The sequence below is a fragment of the Somniosus microcephalus genome, chromosome 2 (genome assembly GCF_052327205.1).
Source record: "Somniosus microcephalus isolate GS21.2 chromosome 2, FLI_Smic_1.0, whole genome shotgun sequence".
In the NCBI taxonomy this organism is placed as follows: domain Eukaryota; kingdom Metazoa; phylum Chordata; class Chondrichthyes; order Squaliformes; family Somniosidae; genus Somniosus; species Somniosus microcephalus.
In genome coordinates, this window is record NC_140988.1 from 326010634 (window position 1) to 326032487 (window position 21854).

The window sequence follows — 21854 nt, forward strand, 5'->3', positions numbered from 1 at the left end:
ACAGCAATGAAAAAGTCCTTGGACACAGAGTGGGAGAATCTGGAAAGACAACAGAAGCAGCTGAGGGAGAAAATGGAGCAGGAGCACACAAACCGTCTGCGCGAGGAGGCCAAACGAATCAAAGCTGATTCGGTCTCTGAAGGTGCGTGCTCTAATCTGGTGGAGCAAGATGTTCAGCAACTGAAGGTGCTTGTTAGCAGGTTGCAGGCAGAAAAGGCTGATTTGGTCGCCATGAATTCCGAGCTCCTACTGAAGTCGGGTGCAGCATCACCGGACGATTCAATTGTGGAAATTCGAATGGTGGGGGCTGCGGATGATGGCGAAGTAGAAACAGCAAAGGAGCCCCAGGGCAAGGTTCTAAACAGCCCTGCAGCTAATGGGAAATGGATGATGGCAGAAGAGTTAACAGTCAGCCAACTCCTCCAGGGCAAGGTTATAAACAGCCCTGCAGCGAATGGGAAAGGGATGATGGCAGAAGAGTTAACAGTCAGCCAACTCCTTCATATGCTGAGGGACAAGACTCTGAAATGGGAAAAACTTGAACACGAGCCTCAATCTTCAAAGAAAAGGGGTTCGGAGCTCTCAAAAGTTATTGAAATAGCTGAAGTGGCAACACAGACGGAGAAGACTGCAGCAGAGCAGCCCTTGGATGCCAAAAGTACGCTGACTCACGTCAATGTAGAACAACAGAATGCTGAAACAGCTACTTCAGTAGAGGGATTGAATAGTCCGATCAATCAATCTCCGAAGGAAGTTGAAGTATTGAAATCACAAATGAGGTCATTAGTAAAAGACTTGCTGAAAGCCCAGAAAAAGCTGGATGAAGCGGAACACATGAAGAAGTCTCTTCAGGAAAGATGTCTGGATTTGGAACAAAAGCTGGCTAACGTCCAGCTGGGTAAGGAGGAAATAGAAGACCCTCTCGCTGGCCTAGCTCAGGACGACACCGAATATTACCATGATCTGTTGAGTGACACTGAATATTACGAGGACCTGGTCTGCCCAGCTTGTGCCGAGAACTCCCAAAGTGCCGAAATCAGGATGAATCACTTAAAGTCTAAGGAACATAGGGAGATGGTGGCGTTACAGCTGGCAGCTGACAATGGAGCCCCGAGAGTCTCCAAGAAGCAAAAAAGGAAAAGACGAAGCAGAAGATGATAACCATCTGAACCATTATTACCTCTACCCGATCACACACGTGGTCCCCCGAACGGAGCCAAATCAGTTGGAAAGTAGGAAAATTTCCCAAGGCAATCCAACTGTTTTTTTGTTTGTTTAAAAAAAGTCAGCAATGCTGGTTCAGAAGTGATGGAAGTAAAGCTGTTAAGTCTAGGGAAGGACTATGGGAGGAGTCCCTCTAGCAAGGTGACCCGACTACACCACGGAGGCGTGGTCCGGACCGAGTCAAGATCAGAGACTGAATCTGTGAACTGTTTCCCGCAGAGACTGAATCTGTGAACTGTTTCCGCAGAGACTACCTCTGTGAACTGTTATAACATGAAGTTGGATATGTTATGATGTTATGTTAATGGGGAATAAGTATGTTGTAAGCTAAAAAGGGAGGATTGTAGTGTATGTAACTGTTCTACCTTTAAGAGAACTATTGTATGTAACCGTCCACCTTTAAGAGAACTATTTTAGGTGTGGCACTACTTTATCCTGGCTGCTGTATACTGTAATACTGACGGTGACCACACCGGTATATAAGTGCTGTGGCAGAATTTATTGGGCAGATTCGCCCTGACCTTCGAATGGTAAAGTCCTGTTTAAGTTACTCTTGTAGTCTGTGTATTACTTCGCTATGCAACCCATAGACTTTACAATATCCTTCTATTCTTTTCTCCCTCATGTGTTCATCTAGCTTCCCCTTAAATGCATCCATGCAATTCACCTCAACTACTCCTTGTGGTAATGAGTTCCACATTCTAACCACTCTCTGGGTAAAGAAGTTTCTCCTGAATTCCCTATTAGATTTATTAGTGACAATCTTATATTGATGGCCCCTGGTTCTGTTCTGCCCCAGCAAATGTCTACGTCTACCCTATCAAACCCTTTCATAATCTTAAAGACTTCTATTAGGTCATCTCTGAGTCTTCCCTTTTCTAGACCTATAAATATAAGAACAGAAGAGATAATAGCAGGAGTAGGCCATACGGCCCTTTGAGACTGTTCCACCATTCAATAAGATCTTTGACCTCAACACCACTTTCCCGTCCGATCCCTATATCCCTTGATTCCCCTAGAGTCCAAGAATCTATCTATCTCAGCCTTGAATATACTCAATGACTCAGCATCCACAGCCCTTTCAGATAGAGAATTCCAAAGATTCACAATTCTCTAAGTGAAGAAATTCCTCCTCACCTTAGTCTTAAATGGTTGAATCCTTATCCTGAGATGATGCCCCCTAGTTCTAGACTCTCCAGCCAGGGGAAACAACCACTCAGCATCTACCTTGTCAATCCCCCTCAGAATCTTGTATGTTTCAATGAGCTCAGTTCTCATTCTTCTAAACTCCAGAGAGTATAGGCCCAATCTACTCAATCTCTCATCATAGGACAGCCCTCTCATCCCAGTGATCAATCTAGTGAACCTTCATTGCACTGCCTCTAAGACATGTATGTCCTTCCTCAGATAAGGAGATCAAAACTGTGCACAGTACTCCAGGTGTGATCTCAGCAAAGCCCTGTACATTTGTAGTAAGACTTTCTTATTCTTGTACTCCAACCCTCATACAATAAAGGCCAACATGCCATTTGCCTTCCTAATTGCTTGCTGTACCTGTATCTGTGCTCCCTGTATGAGGACCCCATAATCTCTATGAACACCAACATTTAATAGTTTCTAAGCATTGAAAAATTATTCTGTTTTTCTATTCTTCCTACCAAAGGGAATAGCCTCATATTATTCCACATTATGCTCCATCTGCTACCTAATTGCCCACTCACTTAACCGGTCTATATCCTGTATAGGCTCTTTGTGTCCTCCTTACAGCTTACTTTCACACCTAGCTTTATATCATCAGCAAACTTGGATACATTGCACTCGGTCCCTTCATCTAAGTCATTAACATAGATTGTAAATAGCTGAGACCCAAGCACTGATCCTTGCGGCACCCCACTAATTACAGCCTGCCAACCGGAAAATGACCCGTTTATCCCTACTCTCTGTTTTCTGTCCATTAACCAATCCACTATCCATGCTAATATATTACCCCCAACTCCATGAGCCCTTATCTTGCGTAGCAACCTTTTCTGTGGCACCTTAGCGAATGCCTTTTGGAAATCCAAATATACTGCATCTACTGGTTCCCCTTTATCTAGCCTGCTAGTTACATCCTCAAAAAATCTCTAATAAATTTGTTAAACACCATTTCCCTTTCATAAAGCCATGTTGACTCTGCCTAATCATATTATGATTTTCTAAGTGCCCTGTTACCACTTCCTTAATAATGGATTCCAGCATTTTCCCGACGACTGATACAGGAAACTTTGGTTTATCCGGAGGTTGTATGTCCGGAATACTCGATCTAACAGCAAAAATCAGGAGCCATTTTCTGTAAGTTTTTTTTAGATCTCGTTCTTTTTTTTTCCCAGTCAGCCACTGCAAGGTCTGTAGCTATAGCAACAGCTTCAACTACAGACGCTTGCAGCTGCAGCCGACTCTTTAGTAGCTATTGCTAAGCAACAGTGTTTGTTGTCAGATACGGAGATGAAAACCCCCGTATGCTTCAACATTAACTTTGTATGTCCGGCAATTTTGATAGATCGGCAACACGCTGGTCCTGTCGGTGCCGGATATCACAAAGTTTCCTGTATTAGGCTAACTGGCTTGTAGTTCCCTGTTTTCTTTCTCCCTCCTTTCTTGAATAGTGGGGTTACATATAGGTTGAGGAGTGCCAAAGATAAGGGCTGCAAAGAGAGATCACAAGGAAAACCTAGTTGGAAACATAAAGCAGATCAGTAAAGCATTCTTCAAGTATGTCATGAGTAAACAAAAAGGGTGCAAAGGTGGGGTTGGCCCACTAGAACATGATAGCGGTGAATTGGTGTCTGAAGATATAGAAATTGCTGAAGTTCTTAGCTGTTATTTATCAACAATAGTCACAAAAGAAATGAGGGAGAATTGGGGCTACTGTTTAAAGATAAATGTAGACTGAGAGATCTTAAAATCATGAGAGGACATATTAGAGAGGTTGTTGAAGTTCAAGGTAAATAAGTCTCCCGGCACTGACAACTTTCATCCCAGGGTTCTGAAGGAATTGGCTCAAACGATTGTGAGTCATCTTCCGGAGTGTTTTCCGAGTTCACTGGACTCGGGACTAAATTCCAGAGGATTGTAAAATAATGAATGTGACTCACTCCCATCTTCAAAAAAAGTGAAATGGATGTACAGGAAACTCTTGTTTAAACGGCACCTAAATATCCAGAATTCTCTATTAACCGGCAAAATTCTCACTCCGAAAACAACACCTGAATAACTGGCAATATTGCCGAGTCCGAGTCCGAGTCTCCCGCGGTGGCCGAGTTAGTCAGTGGGGGTAGTTCTCTAAACTGCCACTACTCGGCTTCTTGGCGCTGTCAGAAGTCGGAACACCTCAATGCCCCTGTAACAGGAGTCTGACTCTCCCGCGCTGCCGGTAGTCTCTTCTGATCCGCCATTTTACAGGGGTATGTGTGTCTCCCACGCTGCTGGTAGTCATTGCATTGCATTATAGAAATCCCAAAAGTTGGTCCAAGCAAAAGGAAGAGAGTGGTGTTAACTTTAAAACAGAAAAATCCACCATACATTTAACGCAACATTCCATAGGTGAGTACCCAATTACTGTATACTGCATGTTTCTTGGTTTTTTAATTTTTCTTTGTTAAAAATAGCCTCGGTAGATAACCCTCTCCGTCATCTGGAATTTTTGATCAACCGGCAACACGTCAGTACTGGATGCCAAAGAGTTTCTTGTACCACCAAATTGTAGACATGTAAGCCTTATTTCCACCGTTAGAAATCATTTGAAAGTATTATGAAGGATACTATAAGGGAGTATCTTTTGGGAAATGAGCTAATCTGAGACAGTCAGCATGGTTTTAGGAGTGGGACATCATGCCTGGCTAATTTATTGAACTTTTTTGAGGCGATGACAGGCCGATTAGATAGGGGAGAGACACGGGGTAATTTTACTTTTGGGTGATGGCATAAAACGGGTGATATTGAATTAACTACCCTTTATACATCCTGCCTGATTTTCTTTTCCTTTGAAGTCAATGGAAGGGAAAGTCAGACGTGGTGTATAATGGGCGGTCAATTGATGTCATCCATTTTACACCATCGGCCAAAGTTAAAATTACCCCCAGAGGATATTATCTACTTGAATTTCAGGAAGGCATTTGACACTGTCCCATATAACAGGTGACTATATAATGTCCAAGCCTATGGGATAGATGGGAATGTCTTAACATAGATTGGCAAATGGTTGGTTGCTAGACAAAAATGAGTAATAGTGCACAAACAGGTCTCTGGTTGCCAACGAATTACCTGTGGAGTGATGCAAGATTCAGTGTTGGGGCCATTGTTGATTATAATTTTTATAAATAATTTAGAGGCAGGAATTGTGTCCAAAGTGTCCAATTTTTGCAGACAGTACCAAATTGGGAATGTGGCAAGTGGTGAATATCAATGCACACAAATTCAAAAGGAACTTTAAAAGATTGATTAATGGATGGAGAAATGACAGATGCAATTTAATATAAGGAAATGTAAGGAGATGACATTTGGCAGAGGAAAGGTTCATGTGGACTATGTGCAAAATGGGGATGTTTAGAGTGACAAAGGGATTTGATAGGGTCGCTACAGAGAAACTGCTTCCTCTGGTTAGGGAATCCAGAACAAGAGGCCATTTAGGCGTGAAATGAGGAAGTACGTTTTCACACAGAGGGTCGTGGAAACCGGGAATCCTTTCCCCCAAAAGGCTGTGGATGCTGGATAACAGAAGCTAAGGGAAACAAGCGTAGGTCAGCCCCTCGAGCCAGCTCCACCATTTAATTAGATCATGGCTGATCGGCGCCTCAACTCCATTTACCCGTCTTTGCTCCATATCCCTTGATACCCTTACCTATCAAAAAGCTATCAATCTCAGTCCCAAAAGCTCCAATTGTCCCAGCCTCCACAGCCTTTTGGGGGAGTGAGTTCCAGATTTCTTCTACCCTTTGTGTGGAAAAATGTGCTTCCTGATTTTGCTCCTGAACGGCCCGGCTCTTATTTTAAGAATATGTCCCCTTGTTCTTGATTTCTCCGCCAGAGGAAATTGTTTCTCCATATCTTTCCTATCAAATCCTTTTAACATTTTAAACACCTTGATCAGATCACCCCGCAATCTTCTATACTCAAGGGAACACAAGCCTAGTTTATGCCTTTTTGATTGTTTTTTGTACCTGTCTACTAGCTTTTAATAATTGGTTTACTTGGACTCCCAAATCTCTTTGCTCCTCTACAGTTGCTAGTTACCTACCATGTAAAAAGTACTCCAATTTATTTTTCTTCAGTCCAAAGTGGATGATGTCATGCTTGCCCACATTGAATTCCATTTGGCATAGTTTTGCCCACTCGTGGGCCGGGATTTTCCTGTTTCCCATCCGCACGGTGTGGGGGGACCAAGGAGACGGCGGGAAACCCAGAAGTTCGGGTTTCCCGGCAGGCTATGGAGTTTTAACGCCACAGCGTGCGTGCGATGTAAAGGCTGGCTTCCAGTCAGGCAGTGAACGCGGACCAGGAGGCCGCAGGACCAGCTAGGTGCTGGGCCCAGGATGGTGGGGGGTTGGTGTTCCAAGCCCGTGGGGTGGGGGGGGGGGTTCCGATCCCTGGGGGGTCAGAATACCGGACCCAGTGGTTGGGGGGGGGGGGGTTTGCAGGCTGCTGCTAGGTGAGCTTGTGGGGCTGGGAGGAAGCACTCCTGCTCATCCCGGCCTACAAGGATTGCTCCCCGAAGCTGTAGCCGCCTTGTTGCAGCCACCGGGAATCCCGAGCCCAGGGATCCCCGGCCGCCTGCAGTAAAACCAGCACAGCAGGTTAAAGTTTTTAAAAATTTGATCATGGGTTTTGGGCGTCGCTGGCAAGGCCAGCATTTATTGCCCATCCCTAATTGACCTTGAGAAGGTGGTGGTGAGCTGCCTCCTTGAGCCGCTGCAGTCCGTGTGGTGAAGATACTCCCACAATGCTTGTAGGGAGGGAGTTCCAGGATTTTGACCCAGTAGAGGCTTCAGGCTTCATTATCATATTTAAATTGCCAACCCGCTTCCTGGCAGTGGGTTGGCAGCCCGCCCACCCACCCCGCCTGAGTAAAAGGTGAAAGTGGTCGGGTTGGAGGTGTGTTGCGGTCGGGTTTTATATTTTTACAACTTTCACTTCCCTCTCATGCCTCCAATCCACCTGTTTTTTTTCCTGTGAAAATTCCGTCCATTTAATCTGTCTGTGCCCCTTTGCAGTTTCCTGCTCCCATCGGCACTACTTACTGTCCCTCCTAACCTGACTCCCCAAGTGCAACAAAGAGGAAAAGCTACCCTGTCATCTTTTCTAGCAACAAAGAAGATGCGGCTGTTGAAAATCTATCCTTTCTGAAGTGAGCAGCACTCCTGATTCTTAAGCATTACCTGGTGCGATTGCAATCTCTTCTGTGGAATCCTGATACAGTGCGGTCAGAGAGAGGCCTTTAGTTCACATGGACATTAAAAAAGAAAAATTGCAAATGGTGGAAATCTGAAATAAAAAAGAAAATGCAACATTTTCTGACTTTGATGAACTGTGTGATATCCTCTAACTCCCTATGTTTTTTTAAAAATTGTCTTTTACAGTTTTTTTTACGTATAAAGACCCTCAAACGGCAATTGAATGAAAGTGAGGAAGAGATCGAGCGGCTTGATGCTCATTGCAGACGAGACCAAAGAGAGTTTGAGGAACAGGAGGAGTTGAGCGAACAGCTCAGAATGCAAATCTCCAATTTACAGAAACAGCTCAAGTGAGGCAGCCACTGAATGATTCATGTTATCAAATTAATACATTAGCACTTTCAGCAACCGATCATAAGTCTATGACTTAATGAAACTATTGATTTAACTTTCAATTTGACAGGATTTATTCCACCCCCTAACTCACTACATTATTCGCTTTCCTTTTTGCTTTCTTCCTTCTCTAGTTAGGAGTATTAAAAGAGAAGGAAAACTTAAGTGAATGCTTTCAGTATGAAGCAATGCCCAGCTGGAGTTGCTCTTCCAGTTTTGGCACTTCTCAATTCACCTAAATGTTGGAATGAAGTGCTGGCATTGACGCAGAAATGAATAGAGCTGCTGTGGGATGCAGATGGCAATCCCTTATCGTATGGCATTGGAGTGTCACCAGATCCGTGTGGAGACCAAGGCATGGCAATTTGGGCACGCCCACTTTTGGCCGTGTGGGTGTATCTATCCTTGCACCTCAATGGTGAGGCCCCAGTGGCGCCTGATATTGGGTCCCGGACATTATTTTCATCGAGCTGGTGAGCTGTGGAGAATAGTAGGCAGCTCGCCGATGAATTGTATTTGAAGATCGGCCACTGCTGGTGTCACAGCAGCCCCCAGATAATTGAGGAAGGAGGGCGACCGGGTCGGGTGCAGTGGTCGGGGAGAAAGGAGCGGTGGCGATCGGGGGTGGAGGGTGGGGGTGGGGGGGGAAGGGAGTGACCATATGATAAAGGGTTGCCAACTGCATCCTATTATCTCCAGCTCCACATTCGTGTAAGTATATTTTTTAAACTTAACTTGTTGATTGCAGCCTAACAAGCGGTCCCTTTAAGAACCACCTGTTAGGCTGCAGCTCGGCCTGGCTTTCCTGAATGCAGGCGGCACTGGTGCCCACTGCCTCAGCGTGGGCCAATCTTGCAGTGGGGGCCTCAGACAGGCATTGGGCCCTTAATTTGTATATGCAAAGGCCCTAATGTCTGCTTCAGGCGTGGGTGCTGCACACCAAATTTTTGGCCTTTACCAATATAGCGGGTGGTGCACTTGCGGCTCGTAATGAGTGTGCACTTCCTGCCTGCCATATTTGGAGGCCGTTTTGCAGCCAAAAATCTGCTAGGCACAAAACTAGTAGCTGTCCAATGTAGTAAAAATTAATAACTAAAATGAAAATATATCCTATTAGGTAGTGGACATTTCATTTTATATTCCCAATACTCCTTTTATCCCTGACGAAGGGTTTGATGCGCTATCAATAACTCAAAAGACTGAGATTAAGCGAGTAACTAACAGGCTTTTATTAACAAGAGAATGAAGGTGTGCCTCGAGTGGTCGACCGGTCCAGAATACAGAGGGACTGTGGAGCAGTCACCTTTATACCTGGACTCGTGGGAGGAGTCAGCCGAGGCATGTACAGGCATGTACACAGTGGAATACAAACAGTGGTTTACCACATTCACCCCTTGTTTAAAAATGAGTCCGGCGGGGTGAAGTGTATTAAAAGTTAGTGTATTGTAGTCTCTCCGGAGGTCTTGTCTGCCGCTGTGATCGACGTGGCGATGGCAGGGGTAGTGAAGCTTCCGGCGTCGAGTCCCGCGTAGGCTGGGGCACTGGTGTGTAGTCCTCGTGGGTGTCGAGTGGGTCGCGGGGACCAGGCCTGCCGTCTGCTGGGGCTGGATATTGGATCGTGGGGGGGGGTGGTAGTGGGTTGTGGGTTACTGCGGCCCCCGAGGGTGCGAGGTCTCGTATGGAGACTGCGTCCTCCCGCCCGTCCGGGTATGCAATGTAAGCATATTGGGGGTTGGCATGGAGGAGGTCGACCATCTCGACCAGGGGGTCCATTTTATGGGTCCTCAAACGTCTTCTCAGTAGGACCGGCCCTGGGGACGTCAGCCATGGCGGTAGCGATGTCCCCGATGTGGACTTCCTTGGGAAGACAAACATTTTCTCATGAGGGGTGGTGTTAGTGGCAGTGCAGAGCAGTGACCGAATAGAGTGGAGCGCATCGGGGAGCACATCCTGCCAGCGGGAGGTCGGAAGGCCCCTAGACTTTAAGGCTAGCAGGGCGGCCTTCCAAACCGTCGCATTCTCTCTTTCCACCTGTCCGTTCCCCCGGGGGTTGTAACTGGTGGTCCTGCTTGTGGCAATACCCCTAGCGAGCAGGTACTGGCGGAGTTCGTCGCTCAGAAACGATGAGCCCCGGTCGCTATGGATATAGCTGGGGAAACCGAACAGGGTGACGAGGTCGTTCAGACATTTAATGACCGTGGCACTGGTCATGTCCGGGCAGGGGATGGCGAACGGGAAACGGGAGTACTCATCAATAATGTTGAGGAAGTACACATTGCGGTCGGAGGAGGGGAGAAGCCCTTTAAAATCGATGCTCAGGCGCTCGAAGGGGCGAGTGGCTTTTATCAGGTGAGCCCTGTCTGGTCTATAAAAGTGCGGTTTGCACTCAGCGCAGACTTGGCAGTTCCTGGTCATGGTCCTGACCTCCTCAATGGAGTAAGGCAGGTTGCGGGCCTTGATGAAGTGGAAGAACCTGGTGACCCCCGGGTGGCAGAGGTCATTGTGGAGGGCCCGCAATCTATCGATCTTCGCGCTGGCGCAGGTGCCACGCGATAGAGCATCCGGGGATTCATTGAGCTTCCCGGGCCGGTACAAGATCTCGTAATTGTAGGTGGAGAGTTCGATTCTCCACCTCAAGATCTTGTCGTTTTTGATTTTGCCCCTCTGCTTGTTGTTAAACATAAAAGCAACTGAACGCTGGTCAGTGAGCAGGGTAAATCATTTTCCAGCCAGGTAGTGCCTCCAATGACGCATGGCCTCCACAATAGCCTGGGCCTCCTTCTCAACAGCGGAGTGTCTGGTCTCCGGGCCCTGGAGGGTTCGTGAAAAGAAGGCCACGGGTCTCCCCACCTGATAAAGGGTAGCGGCCAGGGCAAAGTCGGACGCATCGCTTTCCACCTGGAAGGGGATGGATTCGTCCACTGCGTGCATGGTGGCTTTGGCAATGTCTTCCTTGATACGGTGGAAGGCTAAGCGGGCCTCTGCCGTCACGGGAAAGGAGGTGGACTTGATCAGCGGACGGGCCTTGTCCGCATAGTAGGGGACCCACTGGGCGTAATAGGAGAAAAACCCTAGGCACCTCTTCAGGGCCTTGAGGCAGTGGGGCAGTGGGAGTTCCATAAGGGGACGCATCCGGTCGGGGTCGGGACCGATGACTCCGTGTTCCACAACACAGCCAAGGATGGCGAGGCGGGTTGTGCGGAATATGCACTTCTCCTTGTTATACGTCAGGTTCAGGAGTTGGGCGGTGCGGAGGAATTTTTCGAGGTTTGCGTCATGGTCCTGCAAGTCATGGCCGCAGATGGTCACATTGTCCAGATATGGGAAAGTGGCCTGCAACGCATTTTGATCGACCATCCGGTCCATCTCCCTTTGGAAGACGGTGACGCCAAAGGGAACTCTAAGGAAGTGATAGAGGCGGCCGTTTGTCTCAAAGGCAGTATACTGGCGGTCCTCAGGGCAGATAGGGAGCTGGTGGTACGCTGATTTCAGGTCAATGGTCGAGAAGACGCGGTACTGCGCGATCTGGTTGACCATATCAGCTATGCGGGGGAGTGGGTAAGCGTCCAGCAGGGTGTAGCGATTTATTGTCTGGCTGTAGTCGATGACCAGGCGCTGCTTCTCGCCAGTCTTAACGACCACAACCTGGGCTCGCCAGGGGCTGGTGCTGCCCTCAATAATCCCCTCCTTCAGGAGCCGCTCCACTTCGGTTTTAATGAAAACCCTGTCCCCAGCACTGTATCGCCTGCTCTTTGTGACGATGGGCTTACAGTCGGGGGTGAGGTTAGCAAACAGTGGTGGGGGGGTGACTCTGAGTGTGGAGAGGTTGCACCTGGTGCACGGCGGGCAATTTTGAAGCTGCTGGCTGCGGACTGTGAGTGGGGGGAGGGGTCCACCGTACGCCATCGTAACACTTTTAAGGTGGCACTGAAAATCTAACCCCAGTAGAACGGCAGCGCAGAGGTGGGGCAGGACCAGAAGTTTAAAATTATCGTACACAGTCCCGTCTACTACGAGTGTCACTGCGCAGTAGCCGCCAATGTCCGCCGACTGGGACTCGGAGGCCATAGAAATCCGCTGGCGCGCAGGCAGGACTGGGAGAGAGCAACGCCGCACCGTGTCGGGGTGGATGAAGCTCTCCGTGCTCCCAGAGTCAAAAAGGCAGATTGTTTCGTGACCATTTACCTTAATGTCCATTGTGGACCGGGCCAGTTGGTGCGGTCTCGCTTGGTCCAGCGTGACGGAGGCCAGCGTAGGGGTCGGTGTGTCGCTGCGGGTATCAGATGAGGCGGTGTTGGGGGCCTGTTGTGTCCCGGCTGTCGTCCAAGATGGCGGCGTCCATGATCCCCATGTGGCTGGAGGCGTCCAAAATGGCTGCTGTTCCGGTGGTTCGCACATGGCTGGGGAGGCCCAAGATGGCGGCCCGCACGGCCCACACGCGGCGCTGCTGGGGTTCGGGGTGGCTTTGGCTCTGCAGACGCTGGCGTAGTGTCCCTTCTTCCCGCAGCCCGAGCAGATCGCATTTTTCGCCGGGCAGCGCGCTCTGGGGTGTTTGGCCTGGCTGCAGAAGTAGCATTTCTGGCCTTGGGGCACTGCTGTCTGGCCTTGGGGCACTGCTGCGGTAGTTGGGCCGTTGCTGGGATGTGGCTGGGGTGGCACGGCGCTATGAGACGGTCCTACCGTGTCCCAGGCTGTCGTTCCCCACGGCGTCCACGGTGCCGAGGAGTAGGCATCCATGCCCCGGTAGGCTGCGTCCAATGATAGTGCGAGTTCAGAGGCCTTGTTGAGATCGAGGTCACTCTGCTCCAACAGTCGCTGTCGGGTGTAATTGGACCTGTGGCCCGCTACAAAAGCGTCCCGGATAAGTTCCTCTGTGTACACGGCGGCCTTTACATCCTTACAACCACAGGCCCGGCCAAGCACAGACAGTGCCTGAAGGTATTCCTCGGTCGATTCCCCAGGTTGTTGTTTACGACTCCCCAGGAGGTGCCTAGCGTACACCTCGTTCACTGGGCGTGTGTACTGGTCCTTGAGGAGCTTGATAGCATCCGCGTACGAGGTCGCGTCCTGGATGACCGAGTACACTCGGTGGTTCACTTTGGAGGTCAGGACATCCAGTTTGTCCTCGTCCGATTTGACCGTTGCAGCGGAGGCGATCAGGAATTTTTCAAAACACCTAAGCCAGTGAGTAAACTTGGTGGATGAGTCCGCCTCCCGATGATCTAAGTCCAGGCATGCTGGTGTGAGGATCTTCTCCATTATAAAAATCTTGTTAATAAAATTGATGCGCTATCAATAACTCAAAAGACTGAGATTAAGCGAGTAACTAACAGGCTTTTATTAACAAGAGAATGAAGGTGTGCCTTGAGTGGTCGACCGGTCCAGAATACAGAGGGACTGTGGAGCAGTCACCTTTATACCTGGACTCGTGGGTGGAGTCAGCCGAGGCATGTACAGGCATGTACACAGTGGAATACAAACAGTGGTTTACCACAGGGTTTCGACCTGAACCGTTGACTCTGTTTCTCGCTCCACGGATGTTGCCTGGCCTGCTGAGTTTTTCCAGCATTTTCTGTTGTTATTTCGGATTTCCAGCATCCGCAGTATTTTGCTATCGTACTCCTTATATCCCACCTTCTCCTGAATGTTGAATCCATGATTCTTAAAGTATGATGTTTTCCAATAACTAGACGGAGGCTGTAAATTAACAATCAACAGGTGTTTACTGGAGGAGGGTCGTCTAAAGACTAACAGTACAGAGGCATGCTCAAGGCTTATATATAGGTGTGGTCACTGCCGGTACTACAGTATACAGGAGCAGTAAAAGTAGTTCTCTCTTAAAGGTACATACACTACAATTCCTCCCCTTTTAGATTAACAGTACCCATAACATTCAAATAACAGTTAACACTTTAACATGCACATTAAACTGAAATAGTCCATTTATAGATTCAGTCTTTGGGGCGGCTTCCTGATCCTTTCTGGATAGCGCCGTTCCTGAGGTTCTTGTTTTTGGTGCAGAGGCGATTCTGGCCCCCTTTCGTCGGTTAGTTCATCAGTTTCCGCTGCTACTGTTTCTGGGGTAGATGCTACTGGTATGTCGGGTTCATCCCCAGGTACGCGAGACATGGGGTTGACTCGTTCCTGTGACGCTAGGATCTGGTCGACGTGGTGTCTCACAATGTTCTCCCCGACATCCATTGTGTACATTAGTGGCCCCTGCTGTGTGCATATCGTTCCGGGTTGCCATTTCTCTGTTCGGTAATCGCGGGCAAAGACTGGTTGTCCTACATTGAAGCTCCTTGTCGGCTTCTCATTGATGTGCTGGAATTGCTTATCCTCAACATTTCTTCGCACATTTGGTCTGAGCAAATCCAGACGAGATCTCAACCTTCGGTTAAAGAACATCATGGCCGGGGTCTGGTTGGTAACTGCATGTGTCGCATTTCTGTAGGCTAACAGGAAATTGTCCACCTTATGCTGTAGTGGAATTTTATCATCGCACATGGCCCTTATCGCCTTTTTAAAGGTTTGTACGAACCTCTCAGCCAATCCATTTTTGGCTGGATGATACGGGGCGGATGTGTAATGCCTTACCCCATTCCTTCTCATAAATTTCTGAAACTCTTCGGACACAAACTGTGGTCCGTTATCAGAGCAAATCTGCTCTGGCAAGCCGTTCCTGGCAAATATGGTCCGTAGGACTGCAATCGTTTTCTCTGCAGTGGTGGAGGGCATTTTGATCACCTCAGGCCATTTCGAGTGCGCATCCACTGCTATTAAGAACATTGAGTCCATGAATGGACCAGCAAAATCAATATGCACCCGTTGCCATGGAGAGGAGGGCCACTCCCATGGGTGTAGAGGGGCATGCGGTGGTGCATTTTGGACCTTCTGGCATCCTGAACAGCTCTTTGTTAGGTCCTCGATTTGTTGATCGATCCCCGGCCACCACACATAAGCCCGAGCACGGCTTTTCATTTTCACCCCTCCCAGATGGCCTTCGTGAAGCTCATTGAGCACCCTCTCCCTTAACTTGGGTGGAATTACCACTCGGGATCCACACATCACTGTCCCCTGGCATACTGACAGCTGTTCTCTTCTGGATGAGAATGCTGGCAACAGTGAGTCGCCATGTGTTGGCCATCCCTTCACCGTCAAATCATATACCCGAGACAGTGTCGGATCATTGCGGGTCTCCTTCTCTATATCCGCGTTAGTTACTGGCAATCGTTCAATTATCGACGAATAAAATATTTTGATAGGTTCCACTGCTGGTGCTTCCTCCACAGTAGGCAGTGGCAGGCGTGATAGCCCATCAGCGTTTCCATGCTGTTTTGTGCCCTTATACTCTATTTCATATTGGTTCGCCCCTAGAAAAAGGGACCATCTTTGTAGCCGTTGTGCAGTCATCACTGGAACGCCCTTCTTTGGATTAAAGATGGAGACAAGTGGTTGGTGGTCAGTCAGCAAGGTGAACTTCTGCCCATGCAGATAGTGGTTGAATTTTTTTACTTCCCATACTAGGCTGAGGGCCTCCCTGTCAATCTGGGCGTAGTTGCACTCGGCTGAGGTTAGTGACCGAGACGCAAAGGCTACTGGCCTCTCCAACCCGTCTGGGAATTTGTGCGACAGCACCGCTCCAATACCATAGGGTGATGCATCACACGCCAACCGAATTGGTAGTGCTGGGTTGAAATGGGCCAACACCTCTTTTGATGTGATCAATTCTTTGCACTTCTGGAAAGCTCGTTTACATTCGTCATTCCACTTCCATGGTACCCCTGTTTGCAGTAGGGTGTTCAGTGGGTGTAATACTGTAGACAAATTTGGTAAGAACTTATGGTAGTTGTTCACCAGCCCGAGGAACGACCTCAGTTGTGACACATTTTCCGGTGCTGGAGCCTTGACTACTGCCTCAATCTTTTCAGGGGACTTATGTAACCCCTCTTCATCAATAACGTGGCCACAATACGAGATCTGCTTCTGGAAAAACTCGCACTTGTGGCGATTAGCCCGTGGCCCATATTCCTTTAATCTAGTGAGCACCTTCTCCTGGTTGGCGAGGTGATCACTGTCATTTTCGCCCGTGACCAGGATGTCGTCCAAATAACACTGGGTCCCTGGAATCCCTTGCAGGACTTGATCCATTGCCCTTTGCCAAATAGCTGGAGCCGATGCTACCCCGAACACCAGCCGGTTGTATTGGTAGAGACCTTTATGAGTGTTGATCGTGAGGTATTGTTTCGAGGCTTCTTCTACCTCCATTTGCAGGTACGCCTGGGCCAGATCAATCTTGGTGAAGCGTTTACCTCCAGATAGCGAGGCGAAAATATCCTCAATCCGTGGAAGTGGATATTGTACCGTGTGAAGGACTGGGTTCACTGTCACCTTAAAATCCCCACAGATGCGAACCTTCTTTGGTTCCCCAGGCGTATTACTCAACGACCTCTTCATTACAGGAACGATGGGTGTAGCCCACTCACTCCAGTCCACTTTGGACAGTACTCCTGAACGTTCCAACCCTTCCAGCTCTGCTTCGACGGCTGGTCGGATCGCATAAGGCACCGGTCTGGCCTTAAGAAACTTTGGGCTTGCATTTTCCTCTATTTTAATCGTCACTGTTATGCCTTTTAGTGTTCCAAGTCCCTCCTGGAGCACTTCTTGTGCATCAGTTAGCATTTTTGACAGTCGTCCAGGTGTGACATCATCATCCTTTTTGGCCTCAACCTTCAGTGCCTGTATGGAATGCCAATCTAATTGTATCTTCCGGATCCATTCACGTCCTAGTAGTGGTGGTCCTCCATCTGGCAATACATATAGGTCCATTTTGGGTATTTCCCGGCCTTTGTATATCACGTTCACCCTTATTTTTCCTTTGGGGTAGACTTTTTGCCCTGTGTACGTCTTCAAGACAATCTCTGTAGCTTTCAAGGGTATATGTGAGAATAGCCGCTTGTAGTCCCTTCGGTTTATGACTGTTAGGGCTGATCCTGTGTCCAATTCCATTTTCACTTGGCCTCCGTCTATCTTGAGCGTGACCCAGATAGTCTGGTGATCCTCCATTTTGATTACCTTATGTAGTTTCGGACAACCCAGCTCCTTGCTTCCGGAGTCTGTATCACTTTTCTGTTCGTCTTGAAGTAAGATTTAATACTGAACGTAACAGGGCACGTTTAGTAGAACGCAATTGCGCAGCAAAATGTGTAAAGATGAAATGTACTAATTATTCGTATGTTTAATTGCAGAAATGACCATACCAGTTTAGAGAGATTAAACTTACAAAAAGAGACACTGACATAACCCTTTTCTGGAAAAACGAAACTCAGTAGTGGTCAAGAGAGAGAGGGTCTCGTTTCTCAGAAATCACATGACCTGATGACTCATTTCCAAGAAATCAGAGGGTCCACAGGCCCCTGCAGTGAAAAGTGAAACTTATGTTATTGGTTACCTTGTAGAAGTTAGACACACCTAGTTAGTGATTAATGTATAGACTTTTAAATCGATTGGACCTCTGGAGTAGGAGGTCTCGGAATATGTGTATAACTGTGCAAACCTCAAGAGATTCGGTGGAGTTGGAGCCTTGTGTTGTGACGCAAGAGCCACAGCTCCCCAGGCCTGAATAAACCGTTTTTACTTCAATTATTGGGTCTGTCTTTCTTACATCAAGCCAGTGTTGTCGACTTTGTATATCACTTAGTCCACACTTTGGGGGCTTACATCAGTCTGAACTACTGTCCATCACCTTATGTACCTTTTTGTACTTCTCCTGTGGAGATTTCTTGCTGCTGGTTTTCTTCCCTGACCTGCAGACTCTTGCTATGTGTCCTGCTTTTCCACACTGTCTGCACACTTGGTCCTTGAACCAACAATCCTTCTGGTCGTGTATTGTTCTGCCGCAGCGATAACACTTCCCTGCTCCATATGACATTTCATTGGTGCCATATTCTTGCGGTCTCCGTTGTATGTCTGCAGCGCCCCGTGCGGCTGCTTCATGTGACACTGCCATGCTGAAAGCCTTGTCCAGCGTAAGATCCTTTTCTGATAGAAGCCGTTTCTGGGTTCCTTCACTTTGAAGCCCACACACAAACTTGCCCCTTAACGTATCTGCTAGTCCCAATCCAAACTGGCAGTGTTTCGATAGCTTATGCAGTTCCGTTATGTACTCAGCATTACTTTCGTCTTTATGCTGGTTCCTTTTGTGGAACTTAAATCTTTCTGCTATCAGCAGCGGTGTGGGGTTTAAGTGGTCCTGTAGGATTTCCACTATGCTTTTGAAATTCTTATCCACTGGCTTCTCTGGGGTTATTAGGTTTCGCAGTAAGCCATAAGTTTTTGCACCCATGGAATTCAACAAAACCAGTGCTTTCCTAGCATCTGGCACTTCATTCGCCTTGCAGTACACCTCAATGCGTTCCACATATGTCGCCCAATCTTCGACTTCATTGTCGAATGCAGTGACACTGCCACTCTTCGGCATCCCTGGGTGTGGTTAAACTGTCTAAAATGGCATCTCCCGCGCTCTCCCTTCTTCTCCGCTGGCACAAAATGGCGTCTCCCGCGCTTTCCTTTCTTCCCGCGCTCGCCCTTCTTCTCCGCTGCGGCTTCTAAAATGGCGCCTCCCGCGCTCTCCCTTCTTCTCCGCGGCTCAATGGCGTCTCCCGCGCTTCCTTTCTTTCCCCACGGACGCTGTTCAGCCCTTGAGCCCTAGGCTGCGCTCTGCGCGTTCTCCTGTGCGCCTCTCTCGTTGCCGCCGCTCGGTCCTGAACCCCGGCTGTGCTCTACCATCTCTCTCTTTTTGTTTTCCGTCGACGCCGCTCGTTCTTCAACCCCGGCTGTGCCCTGTGCGCTTCACCCTCTCTCTTACCCCGTCGACGCTGCTCGGCCTTTTCTGTGCCATTGGTCGGCTCCAGCCGCCGCTGTCTGGGAAGGGTCTGCGCTGTACCTGTTGCCAGTCTGTTGCTGGATCGTCGTGGCTGGAGAACCAAGCCCAGCTCGCAACAGCCTCCCCTGCGATGTTCACTCTCCGCCGGATGACTGGGCGGTTGCTCGTGGTCGACGCCCATGCTTCTGGCCTCGACTTTCTTCCACCATCCTCCCGGAGCAAATCCTTGAAAGGAAATGCAGAGTTGCAGGTAGATTCGAATCGACCTCGTCGCCACTGTTGAATCCGTGATTCTTAAAGCATGATGTTTTCCAATAACTAGACGGAGGCTGTAAATTAACAATCAACAGGTGTTTACTGGAGGAGGGTAGTCTAAAGACTAACAGTACAGAGGCATGCTCAAGGCTTATATACAGGTGTGGTCACTGCCGGTACTACAGTATACAGGAGCTGTAAAAGTAGTTCTCTCTTAAAGGTACATACACTACACTGAAGTTGGCAACTTGTGCTGTGGTACAGTTCCGAGAGCTTCAACAATCGTCTGGAACCGCAACCAAATTGCCACTTGGCCTGTGATAGTCTCAACAGTGAGTGTTGGGGGGTGGGCAGAGGGGTGGGGAATGGGGGAGCAACATCACAGGCTTTTACAACCTGAGCTAATAAATAGCAACCAATGGAAATCTTCCTCAGGACTTCTCCTACTCCCCTGCCATAACCTCAGCAGAAGTTCAGCGGAAACCCTGCGATGCTCCCGCCGAACTCGCGCCAAAGTTACGGTGAAGGAGCAGGAGGAACCCCAAGGAAAATTCACCCTCTTTGAGTTTTTACCAACTTGGCTCAGTTCCCCACAGCCATCACAGACCTGAAAAATGTAACTCTGTCCATCCAGAAAACGAGCCACCCTTCTCTATAACTGATTCATTAGAACGATTGTTTTCGCACACTGCTGTTTGGAAATGGGAGTGTTAGCAATTGCTGTGAAACGCCTTGTGACATTTTATTACGTTAAAGATGCTATATGAATGCAAGTTGCTGCTGTTGTCACTCTCCATTGAATGAACAAACCACAGGTTGATAATCCACTCACGAACGGTCATCGACCTGAAACGTTAACTCTGTGTTTTTCTCCCCACAGGTGCTGCCTGACCTGCTGAGTATTGCCAGCATTTTCTGTTTGTATATTGATAATGCACTCTTTTGGTTCCTAGGTATAAAGAAGTCGATTTTGTGACGGAGATGATGGAAAGGATGAACCTGAGTATAAGTCTGGAAAACACTTTGGAAGAGGATGAGGAAGTGTTAGAGGGCCACTAATTGAACTATAGGGGGCGATTTTTACAAGAATCATGATCCCGAAAAGGAGCCTGACCCTCTGGGAGCACCGATCAGGGAATTGCAGGCAACCCTTCCACTATTTTCCCCCCAACAAAATATAGAAACCATGTGAGCAAGATTTTATTTTTCTAACAAAAAAAAAATCAAATTTATGTTGCGGTGAAAAATTCCAAATGATTTTTAATTGAGGCTCATCTCGTCCTTTGACATATGGAATAAAAAATGAGAAATAAAAAATTAACCCACCTGAGAAATGAACCTGGTCTTTGCTGCTTTGAGAGTCTACATGAGGGGTGCTTTCTTGCCATTGCACTCCCAGCGGGCGAGGTCCCTCACTGGGTGGTCATTGCAGAGATTAGAGTGCATTCCATTTAAATAAATGGTCAGAATGGCGTGTGCTCCTAAATTTGCAATATGCCCTCCCAGCTCTTGGATACAAAGCTGGAAAATTACCCCCATGATGCCAAGCACATGATGTATTCGAACGATTTGAATTCTCCAATCAAATTGAAAGTTCAACCAAATGTTTCTTATGCCGCTGATCTCATGAACTTTTTAATCTATCTTGACGGAAGTGAAGAAAGTATCACACTTCAGGGATGTTGAACTTATTAAAGAGGATAAACAGCTATTGAACAATTTCTCGACTCAGCAGCTATTGAAAGGTTCCAGTGCAGTGTGGTTTCTGTATTTTTAAAAATTGTCATAAACTGTGCACTTTTAGTTGATCGTGAAGAGGAATTGATGGAAAAAGCTGACTGAAGTTTCTAAATAATTGGATTTTTTGTGGGTGGCTAACGTGATTTAAGAAAGAGAGAGAATGATGAAAATGTGTGAGTGATCACCAGGGCTGAGCACTAGGTAGTAATCTCACTAATAGAATTCTGTGACACCAGAAATCATGTGAACCCTATAATAACACTTCCAGCTTTGTCATCACTCTATTGTATCCATTACTTCTCTGGCTTTTGTCCTGCTGCCGCTCTGTGTTTAGGTGGACAGCAGCAGCCAGGATATTGTGTGTGGCAGCTGTGTGATTGTATCCGCACGGAAAGATGAAGGAATGCAACACAACCGTCGCAAATTTTTCTCTAATTTAATGACAGAAAATAAGTTAGTCAACATAAATTATATATTTTATTAGAAAGAAAAAAAATGACTTGCAAGTTTTACCATATGAAATAAAACTGTTTACGTCACACGGGGTTTGCATGAATCTCATTTGGATGAAACAGTAGCATTTTTTTGCTTTTTTAAGAAACGGCTGAAACTAGAAATTCCACGGTACTGTTGTCTCCGGCGCAAGTGCGGCAGGGTGGGGATTTCTGCCTGGCACTGTGACCCGCGGGAGAACCCATCCCTGGTCCCGGAGATGGTATCATTAGAATATTTGTGGCGTGTGTCCGTGCGTAGAGTGGAGTACATCAGGTGCGTCAGCCTCGCTGAGGCGTACTGTGGTGAAGCCCCGGGGGGGCGGGTGCTTCTTATGCCCACTCCCGTTCCAATCCACAGACAATCTGGCAGCATTTTCTGCGGGGGGCTACCCCTGGAATTCCCCACAAAGTGCCTGAGTTCAAACATAGCTCTCG

The 21854-nt window shown here is 47.9% G+C and overlaps 1 protein-coding gene across 2 annotated transcripts in view; it reads left to right on the forward strand.

The window, feature by feature from the left end:
* LOC147123562 (uncharacterized) overlaps positions 1-21464 on the forward strand; it is a 119075-nt gene extending 97611 nt beyond the window's left edge. The window contains exons 14-15 of one of the 2 annotated variants that reach the window (XM_085974647.1): positions 7839-8002; positions 20139-21464. In XM_085974647.1, the coding sequence (XP_085830773.1) occupies positions 7839-8002; positions 20139-20244 (270 nt within the window). In that variant the 3' untranslated portion in view covers positions 20245-21464. The remainder of the gene's footprint in view (positions 1-7838; positions 8003-20138) is intronic. The other variant, XM_085974656.1, reaches the window with a different exon arrangement.
* Positions 21465-21854: the final 390 nt, after the last annotated feature.